Source organism: Salvelinus alpinus, chromosome 31 (genome assembly GCF_045679555.1).
Source record: "Salvelinus alpinus chromosome 31, SLU_Salpinus.1, whole genome shotgun sequence".
Classification (NCBI taxonomy): Eukaryota; Metazoa; Chordata; class Actinopteri; order Salmoniformes; family Salmonidae; genus Salvelinus; species Salvelinus alpinus.
Genome location: NC_092116.1, coordinates 21,844,392 through 21,855,091, shown reverse-complemented (window position 1 = coordinate 21,855,091; position 10,700 = coordinate 21,844,392). Strand labels below are relative to the sequence as shown.

At 40.4% G+C, this 10,700-nt stretch overlaps 1 protein-coding gene across 1 annotated transcript; it reads right to left on the bottom strand.

Annotated features, from left to right (window-relative positions):
• Positions 1-1,893: 1,893 nt before the first annotated feature.
• LOC139561707 (uncharacterized) lies at positions 1,894-9,875 on the bottom strand. Its single transcript, XM_071378960.1, has 9 exons — positions 9,717-9,875; positions 8,756-8,858; positions 8,410-8,501; positions 8,044-8,127; positions 4,110-4,171; positions 3,918-4,004; positions 3,698-3,752; positions 3,438-3,626; positions 1,894-3,292 (listed from the first exon to the last, which is right to left on the bottom strand). The coding sequence occupies exons 1-9, from the start codon at positions 9,840-9,842 to the stop codon at positions 2,417-2,419; spliced, it is 1,674 nt and encodes a 557-aa protein (XP_071235061.1). The 5' UTR covers positions 9,843-9,875; the 3' UTR covers positions 1,894-2,416.
• Positions 9,876-10,700: the final 825 nt, after the last annotated feature.

The following is a 10,700-nucleotide window of genomic DNA, read 5'->3' as shown; positions in this document are numbered from 1 at the left end:
GTCCCATAGGGCGGTGCGCAATTGGCCCAGCGTCGTCCGGGTTTGGCTGGGGTGGGCCATCATTGTAGAATGACAGAATTTGTTCTTAACTGACTTGCCTAGTTAAATAAAGGTTAAATAAAAGTAAAAAATAAACGATTAAACACAAAGCCCAAAGGTATATTTCCATTGTGGTCCTCCTTGTCAACAAGATGGTAAGATTGACACTGAATATACTGTAATGCTTTCCTTGTTATATAATATCATGTTATCAATAGGTAATTGCCCAGCTAGCACATCTACGTTTTTTGTTTCCCATTGGATCTGGGAAAGAAGCCATTAGTTTCCTGACTGTTAAAACTGAACGTGAATATGATGCCTGTTCTGGAAACATCCATTTTTAGGATGTATGGAGATTCTGAGAACGTTTACAATGGTTCCCTGAAAGTTTTCCTGGGATGTTTTATTAACGTCTGAGAATGGAAATGATCGGTTATTGGAAGTTAGTTCAATTACATTCTAACAATATGTTTCCAAAAATAGTTTGATTAACACTGCTAGCTTAGTTTGGGGTGACTGTTTTGAACTCCAAAAATAGATATGACACATGGATAAGCATTTTCATTGGTATTAATCATGCAAACACATTTCTTTTTTATTGTGGCATCGCTTTAGTGAGATTCAAATCTATGATCTTCTGTTCTCTATCCATGGAATTAGCCCACTATGCCTCCAGGATGGACCTAGCATGCCATGTGTTTTTGACGCATAGAAAGCTGTTCATTTTTGTCTATTCAAACAGATACCAGTTTTGTTAACGCTGAGAACGGAATGTACAGTGCATTCGGAAAGTATTCAGACCCCTTTACTTTTTCCACATTTTGCTACATTACAGTCTTATTATAAAATGGATTAAATAAAGAAATTGTCTCGTCAATCTACACACAATACCCAATAATGACAAAGTGAAAACAGTTTTTTAGAAATTATGTTTTTTTAGAAATTATTCATAAAGCCAGAGCCCAGACTTGAACCCGATCGAACATCTCTGGAGACACCTGAAAATAACTGTGCAGCGACACTCCCTATCCAACCTGACAGATCTTCAGAAGATCTGCAGAGAAGAATGGGAGAAACTCCCCAAATACAGGTGTGCCAAGCTTGTAGCATCATACCTAAGAAGACTTGAGGCTGTAATTGCTGCCAATTGTGCTTCAACAAAGTAGTGAGTAAAGGGTGTAAATACTTATGTAAATGTGGTATTACAGTTTTTTAAATCCAAAACATATATATAAAAATATATTTTTTAAATTTGCTTTGTCATTACGGGATGTTGTTTGGTGGGGGAAAAAAAACATTTTAATAAATTTTAGAATAAGGCTGTAACGTTTCAAAATGTGGAAAAAGTCAAGGGGTGTCAATACTTTCCGAATGCACTGTATACAGTAGGTGAAATGGGGGGAGTATGTACACAAAGTGCTCTAATTTTGAAACGTTTCACCTGATATGAATGAAAATGCCCTCAAATGAAAGCAGCTGTCAGTCTGCAATTGAACTTCATAGTCATTGTATCATTTAAAGTCCAAAGGGCAGGAGTACAAAGACAAAAAACAACAAATGTTGCCCTTTCCCAATACTATTGGAGCTCACTCTATATAATAAATGTATACTTTCATCCGTTTAACATTGTTTTCAAACTTTTTATAGGACTTAGGTGATGTTGAATTGAATTTCCAGTCATATTTTGAACTTTATTTTCTTTTTAACTGATTTACTGTTTTATAAATAATAAATGTAGCAATCATGGACACAGCAGAAGTTGGACAAAAAAATGTTTGTCAAGTTGCTATGTTAAGTTTTTTTTTTCTATATGATCTGTTTAATATTTTCAATTAAGACAAAAGGTATATTGAGTTTAAAACATCCTTTTTATTTTTGTAAGCAGACATTTATAGATTATGATTTTATAATATTCATGTTTACTCAGGATAATTTCATAAAAATTACTAAATCTTTTATTGCAACAATTACACTTTTATACAACCACCATCACCACTTCATGTAGGCTAGTATTATATTGAAACAACTGACACTTTTGTAGATGTGTAATACACCTGATATAATTTTATGTAAAAAAAAAAAAATGTACAGATCAAATCATGTCAACTGTAATAACCTGAAAGGAAAGTGCTTCAGTACTAAAGCTGAGATATACTGTATACTTATGTTTCTACAACCTACTATCATAGCTGATTTATGCAAGAATTGAAGAACAGAAAAGGGATTTTGCTCACGATTAAAACCTGAAGGCCTATCAGGGTGTCAGTCACACTGTCTATACCTGTGTTTTACAGAGAAGTTGTGTATCAATGAATGACTCAATCTGCTCTATTTCTTGTTTCTGTATCTTTTACAATCACTACAACTGAGTATAGTTTCAGTTGTCTAAGTTACAGTCCTCTATCTTAGGAATGAATGAGATGACGTCACTCAGTTCGTCCAGGCTCTTCTGTAGCTGATCAGCTGTCTGTCTGATCGTCTGGATGAACTTCATGGTCTCTGACTTGACCTCAGCCTTTGGTTCTTCACATTCAGGGTTCAGCTTAGTCATGGAGTCTGTGTCCATCAAGTGTAACTTACTGCTATCACTAGACTGTTTCTCAGACTTCGCCTGTCGTATGTTGTGGATCTCTTTTGCATCCATGGCGATGAAGAAGATATCAACTGCTACAAAGAAAGCAGAGAATATTCCTGTTGCCATCTCTAGAACACGCACTGCCCTTGCAGTTTTAGCTGCCACCTTGCCAATGGAGGCCACTTGGACCAATCGGACAAGCTCTGGGATGCCCCCTAGGCCCCTCCCAACCCTCGCCCCAGCATTTGCTAGCTTCTCTGCATTTAAACTGCCTCTTTCTGTGGTAAAGGAGACACTCATCCTCGGTGTCTCCAAACCCTCAGCGATGTTTTGTAGAGATGTCACCACAGAGTTCATCTTCTCCTGGAACTCTTTGATGATGTTCTTGATGGCTTTGCGGTCGGTAGACTGATTGACCATGTTGGTGATGTTGGATACTCCGGCTGTGGCTCCACCAGTGACAGCCACCCCAATACCCACTCCTGTGACGATCAGGGAGGTGCCCAGAGTGAAGGGAGCCAGGATGAGGCCTACTATGGAAGTGATTCCTCCAGCTGCACCAATAACACCTCCAGTCAGACTGCCTATGGTGGTGCCCTGGTGCACACTCTCCAAGCCATTTGCCAGAGTTCTCAGATTGTTCAAGTTTGTCTGGAGCTCCTCCACAGTTTTTTCATTCTGTAAGAAAATGTATTTAGACAGATGGATGAATGGGTGGACAGACAAACAGATCATTTGATTGAAGGATGGAAACAAGGATGAAATTTATGGATGAATGAGTGAATGAACAAACAATTGTATCATATGATCATGTATTGCAAACCTTCTTTGTGAGGAAACTAATAATGAAGGGTTTTTCCAGGATTTCACCAGCTGAAGGTCTACTGGTCGGTTCTCGTTGGAAGATGTCACACAGTAGTTGATGGAGCTCAGGTGAGAAACTTTCTGGGAGAGATGGGTAAGGACCCCCCAGTATTTTGGGAATGAGCTTGATTGTGCTTGCTGCAGTGAACTGTTAAGAATGAACTGTTACAATCACACTGCATGTTGCTTTAGCAAATAAGGAGATGAGGTTTTACTTACTGCACCCTGAAGCATACACAACTCATACAGCACACATCCCAAGGACCAAATATCACTGCAAACGAGGGAAAATGCATTGACATTTTATTCTCCATGGTGTTTCACATTGGAGGCAAATGTTCATTATAGAAACATTGTCTTTGCTTTGGCCAAACATATGACATCACGGGGTTGCAGGTCCCCTTTGATAAATTTGTCTTTGTTTTTATTTAGAATTTACCTTTTAGTGTCATAAATTCCACCAGTCAGAATCTCTGGGCCTAAATAACCCACCATTCCATCGTCGGAAGATCCAGATCGAGAAGCACTGGTAGGAGAGATACTCATTAACAGAATCATTTAACAGAATGTGACATCTATGTATTCAAATCCATTTTCACCAGTTTATTATTGTAAAAAAAAGGTAACATACTTTTCATTGACTCTTCCGAAATCTCCCAAACAAAGTGTCCCAAATTTTGTGAGTAATATATTCTAGTGAAGAAAAATATATATATTTAGTTGAGTGAAAACAAAACAGCTAATTAACCATTTATATCACATCAAATAACATATACGGTTAATTGTCCCACATAAAGGCTATATTCAGGACAACTAAGCCATGTCTTTTCAAAAAGATGATGAATATGTACAGAATAACCCTAAAGCACCAACAGGGGTCAACAAGTCATGATTTGGAAACCCTTGTTTTGATCGTTAAGAAATATTAGGACGTTGTCAAGTAACTAGTTTCCGACCACAAAACACAATTTATCATTATTTCTGTGTTTATATGGAAGAATGAAAAATTATATATATATTTTGTATACTAGTGTTGTGTGGGCGGCTAAGCAAAACATTTTGAAAGATATAGATATGGCTCCACCACAGATTTGGCCCCTGGGGTGCGTGGAAGCCATTAACTCAAAAATTACAAAAACATGTCAATACATATTTAGCCCCAAGGGACTCATCTGAAGTCGGAACCGTCGATGTGCCAACTTCTGTTTGTAGCGTCCGAAACATTTGGGCTACAAACTAATATGACCCCACTGTGAAAAGGGGAGATTCTCACAAACACGATGGTGCTCTCCGTTTATTAATTTTTAAATGTTTTATTTCACCTTTATTTAACCAGGTAGGCTAGTTGAGAACAAGTTCTCATTTACAACTGCGACCTGGCCAAGATAAAGCAAAGCAATGTGACACAGACAACAACAGAGTTACACATGGAGTAAACAATAAACAAGCCAATAACACAGAAGAAAAAAAAAAAGTCTATATACTGTGTGTGCAAAATGCATGAGGAGGTAGGGAATAAATAGGCCATAGGAGCGAATAATTACAATTTAGCAGATTAACACTGGAGTGATAAATGAGCATATGATGATGTGCAAGTAGAGATACTGGTGTGCAAAAGAGCAGATAAAAAGAGTATGGGGATGAGGTAGGTAGATTGGATGGGCAATTTACTATGTACAGCTGCAGCGATCGGTTAGCTACTCAGATAGCTGATGTTTAAAGTTGGTGAGGGAAATAAGTCTCCAACTTCAGCGAATTTTGCAATTCGTTCCAGTCACTGGCAGCAGAGAACTGGAAGGAAAGGCGGCCAAATGAGATGTTGGCTTTGGGGATGATCAGTGAGATATACCTGCTGGAACGTGTGCTACGGGTGGGTGTTGTTATCGTGACCAGTGACCTGAGATAAGGCGGAGCTTTACCTAGCCTAGACTTATAGATGACCTGGAGCCAGTGGGTCTGGCGACGAATATGTAGCGAGGGCCAGCCGACTAGAGCATACAGGTCACAGTGGTGGGTGGTATAAGGTGATTTGGTAACCAAACGGATGGCACTGTGATAGACCGCATCCAGTTTGCTGAGTAGACTATTGGAAGCTATTTTGTAAATGACATCGCCGAAGTCGAGGATCGGTAGGATAGTCAGTTTTACTAGGGTAAGTTTGGCGGCGTGAGTGAAGGAGGCTTTGTTGCGAAATAGAAAGCCGATTCTATATTTGATTTTGGATTGGAAATGTTTAATACGAGTCTGGAAGGAGAGTTTACAGTCTAACCAGACACCTAGGTATTTATAGTTGTCCACATATTCTAGGTCAGAACCGTCCAGGGTGGTGATGCTAGTCGGGCAGGTGCGGGCAGCAAACGGTTGAAAAGCATGCATTTGGTTTTACTAGCATTTAAGAGCAGTTGGAGGCCATGGAAGGAGTGTTGTATGGCATTGAAGCTCGTTTGGAGGTTAGTTAGCACAGTGTCCAAGGAAGGGCCAGAAGTATACAGAATGGTGTTGTCTGCATAGAGGTGGATCAGGGAATCGCCCGCAGCAAGAGTGACATCATTGATATATACAGAGAAAAGAGTCGGCCCAAGAATTGAACCCTGTGGTACCCCCATAGAAACTGCCAGAGGTCCAGACAACATGCCCTCTGTTTTGACACACTGAACTCTGTCTGCAAAGTAGTTGATGAACAAGGCGAGGCAGTCATTAGAAAAACCAAGGCTATTGAGGAGTCTGCCGATAAGAATACGGTGATTGACAGAGTCGAAAGCCTTGGCCAGGTCGATGAAGACGGCTGCACAGTACTGTCTTTTATCGATGGCGGTTAAGGTATTGTTTAGTACCTTGAGCGTGGCTGAGGTGCACCCATGACTGGCTCGGAAACCGGATTGCACAGTGGAGAAGGTATGGTGGGATTCGAAATGGTCAGTGATCTGTTTATTAACTTGGCTTTCGAAGACTTTAGATAGGCAGGGCAGGATGGAAATAGGTCTGTAACGGTTTGGATCTAGTGTGTCACCCCCCTTTGAAGAGGGGGATGACCGCGGCAGCTTTCCAATCTTTAGGGATCTCGGACGATACGAAAGAGAGGTTGAACAGGCTGGTAATAGGGGTTGCAACAATGGCGGCGGATAGTTTTAGAAAGAGAGGGTCCAGATTGTCTAGCGCAGCTGATTTGTACGGGACCAGGTTTTGCAGCTCTTTCAGAACATCTGCTATCTGGATTTGGGTGAAGGAGAAGCTGGGGAGGCTTGGGCAAGTAGCTGCGGGGGGGGGGGGGGGGGGCAGAGCTGTTGGCCGGGGTTGGAGTAGCCAGGAGGAAGGCATGGCCAGCCGTTGAGAAATGCTTATTGAAATTTTCGATTATCATGGATTTATCGGTGGTGACCGTGTTACCTAGCCTCAGTGTAGTGGGCAGCTTGGAGGAGGTGCTCTAGTTCTCCATGGACTTTACAGTGTCCCAAAGCTTTTTGAAGTTAGAGCTACAGGATGCAAATTTCTGTTTGAAAAAGCTAGCCTTTGCTTTCCTGACTGACCGTGTGTATTGGTTCCTGACTTCCCTGAACAGTTGCATATCGCGGGGACTCTTCGATGCTATTGCAGTCCGCCACAGGATGTTTTTGTGCTGGTCAAGGACAGTCAGGTCTGGAGTGAACCAAGGGCTATATCTGTTCTTAGTTCTGCATTTTTTGAACGGAGCATGCTTATCTAAGATGGCGAGGAAATTACTTTTAAAGAATGACCAGGCATCCTCGACTGACGGGATGAGGTCAATATCCTTCCAGGATACCCGGGCCAGGTCGATTAGAAAGGCCTGCTCGCAGAAGTGTTTTAGGGAGCGTTTGACAGTGATGAGGGGTGGTCGTTTGACCACGGACCCATAGCGGATACAGGCAATGAGGCAGTGATCGCTGAGATCCTGATTGAAAACAGCAGAGGTGTATTTGGAGTGCAAGTTGGTCAGGATAATGTCTATGAGGGTGCCCATGTTCATGGATTTAGGGTTGTACCTGGTGGGTTTCTTGATGATTTGTGTGAGATTGAGGGCATCTAGCTTAGATTGTAGGACTGCCGGGGTGTTAAGCATATCCCAGTTTAGGTCTCCTAACAGAACAAACTCTGATGCTAGATGGGGGGGCGATCAATTCACAAATGGTGTCCAGGGCACAGCTGGGAGCGGAGGGGGTCGATAGCAGGCGGCAACAGTGAGAGACTTATTTTCAGAGAGATTAATTTTTAAAATTAGAAGTTCGAACTGTTTGGGTATAGACCTGGAATGTATGACAGAACTTTTCAGCCTATATCTGCAGTAGATTGCAACTCCTCCCCCTTTAGTAGCCAACCTTGCCTTGATGACTTTGGTGTTTAATGGTGGTTCTCAAACCTCCCCTCGGAGAGTCATTTAAAATGTTGTTGTAACCCTGAACTAGCACACCTGATTCATCTAATCAACAGCTTGATGATTTGATGACTAAATAATTTAGGTTTGCTATCTTTAGAGTAGATCATAAACATTGAACATCTGGGGGTCCCTGAGGAGAGGGTTGAGAACCACCTAGCAGACCAGTGTGTACCTGTGGTCTCAGGTCTCTGTGAAGAAGGCCCAGGCCATGGACATGCTTCAGGGCCATGCAGATCTTGACAAACCAGTCCATGATCTGAGAAGAAATCCAGTCAGTAATATATGTTTAGCCTAAAACAAAATAGTTTTGATGTAGTGTCATAAATAGAAATGGCTGTGTTCCAGGCTGACTACATTGCAGAAGCCTGACAGATCTCACAACACCTTGATAGGTGAACATATCAGCTAATATATGATATAGTAATCTGATGCCCAACTGCAGAGTGGATGACTTGGCATGCAACCATTGGTTGAGGCAATGTGACATCTGCAATGTAGTCAGTCTGGAACACAACCAATATGTTATTCCATCAGAAACCTGTTCTTCTGAAAATGGGTTCCCCTCTTTGATCTTCTGTGCGAGATTTCCGCCCTCACAATGGTCCATCACTACATAGTAACTTGTATCATCTGTAATCATGCATAGTTTGTGTGAATATAGTGTTGTGGGACGTAATGTTAAAGCATGCTAGCTCCTCTGTTTAAATGTTATGTTGATACTGTGGTATCTTGATACTGTGCAAAAAACATATTGGGATGGTGTCCCAGACACAAATGAAGATTAGTCCTGGACTAAAAAGCATTCTCAATGGAGTTGTAATCTTTATCTGGGAAATCACCCATAACATTGTCTCTCAAAACTGAAAAGGAAACTCATTAGTTACCTTGGAAAGAGTCCTTGTGGCTTAAAACATGGGGGTGATTTATCTGCAGGAGAGTTTCAACCTCGGAGAAAATGCCTCCAGCACTGGCCTTTAAATCTGAGGTCTATTAAAGCAAAAACCACAGTACTCAATCAAAACCAAACACCTTACTTTATAAAGGTTTGTAAATTAGGCATAGCTGTCTCCCTTCAAACGTTATTAAAACTATTGTCTATTGAAGCACTGATAGGTCAATCTAAGTAACATAATAAAAAAATCCCCCCCCAAAATCTGTCACTTTAAACTAGAGATTTCTGCGTCTCAATCCTTCGCCTCCGCATGCGGCCTTCCGTATCTGTGGTGGAAGGTGGCCGAGCTACAGTGGTGTTTGTCAGACCAGGAGACGTCCCAAAAACCTGTATAGTCACGAAAACGTCTGTAGCGTCCGAACGGTTTGGCCTACAAACTATTATGACATCTCTATGGAAAGATGAGACTCTCATGAACACGATGGTTTCACATGAATGGAAAAATGGAGCTATATATATATATATAATATCTCCTACATACAGGACAGACACTTCAAAACTGTATTCCTTCCTTTTTGCCATTTATGAATGTGTTATTCAATGTGTTTCTATCGGCTATAGTATTAAAGGCCAAATTCAATATTTTATATATATTTTTTAATTTACATATATTTTTGATAATCTACATCAAATAGTTAAAATATCCATACAGTAGTATAACCATATATCAGCTTAAACCATATACCCCCCCTTTTAAGATTTACAATGAAGTAAGTCAAATAAGTACAAAAAGAGACTGACATGTGGCAGCCTATAGTATAATTTATGAAATACGATTAACACAACAAAAGCAGACTCGTGCCAAATTCCTTATAAATGATCTATAGTCACATAAATAGCACACCTTATTTAAAAGCATTACTCTCAAAGAAAACCAAATGTTGCCCACTTACCTCATTCAGTTTGATATCTTTAATGATAAACTGGTCCCCATCTTTGTCAGTAGCTATGACACCATTCTCTACCTTCCTCAGGATAGTGTATCCTTTCTTCTCAAGGACACTCTGTGTATTCCCCATCTTAAGAATTCTCTAGAATACAGTATGGTGTCATTGGTAAATAACTAAAATGTCAAATATATATGTACAGTACAATATTTTGAATTATAAATACAATTATTTTGTCATTTTAAACATTTGGTCTGTTAAAATGCATTGTTTTGAAATTCAGCCTACAATAAATTGTTCATGAAATGCAGAGGGGAAATACTACAAAGTAGGACCAATTAACTTTCATGAACAACCAGAAACAAGTATAGATTTTCTGGTTTATTAAGGAATCTAAACTACTGTGTTTTTAGTTGTTAAGTCAATTAGACCATGCCAATTTCGAACTTTGCTGAGTGGTATTTCACTCTGCTCTGCTGATGTGTATTTGCCTCCTTTCTTACAGGAATAAAGGATTGTTGTTTTATTTATCAGGAATAATGGGAACCAGACATAGCAGGACCCAAAAAGCACCTGGGAGCACCTGGATGATCATCAAGACTCTTGGAAGAATGTTCTGTGGACAGATGAGTCAAAAGTGTAACTTTTTGGACTACATGGGTACCATTATGCCTGAAGAAAACCAAACACTGCATTCCACAGTAAGAACTTCATACCAACGGTCAAGCATGGTGGTGGTAATGTGATATTTTGGGGATGCTTTGCTGCCTCGGAACCTGGACAACTTGCCCTAATAGAAGGAACCAGGAATTCTGCTCTGAATCAGAGAATTCTACAGGAGAATGTGAGGCCTTCCACGCGTGAGCTGAAACTGAAACGCAGCTGGGTCATGCAGCAAGACAATGATCCAAAACACACTCTCAAGTCTACATAAAAATGGCTAAAAAGCAACAAATATGAAGTTTTGGAATGGCCTAGTCAAAGTCCAGA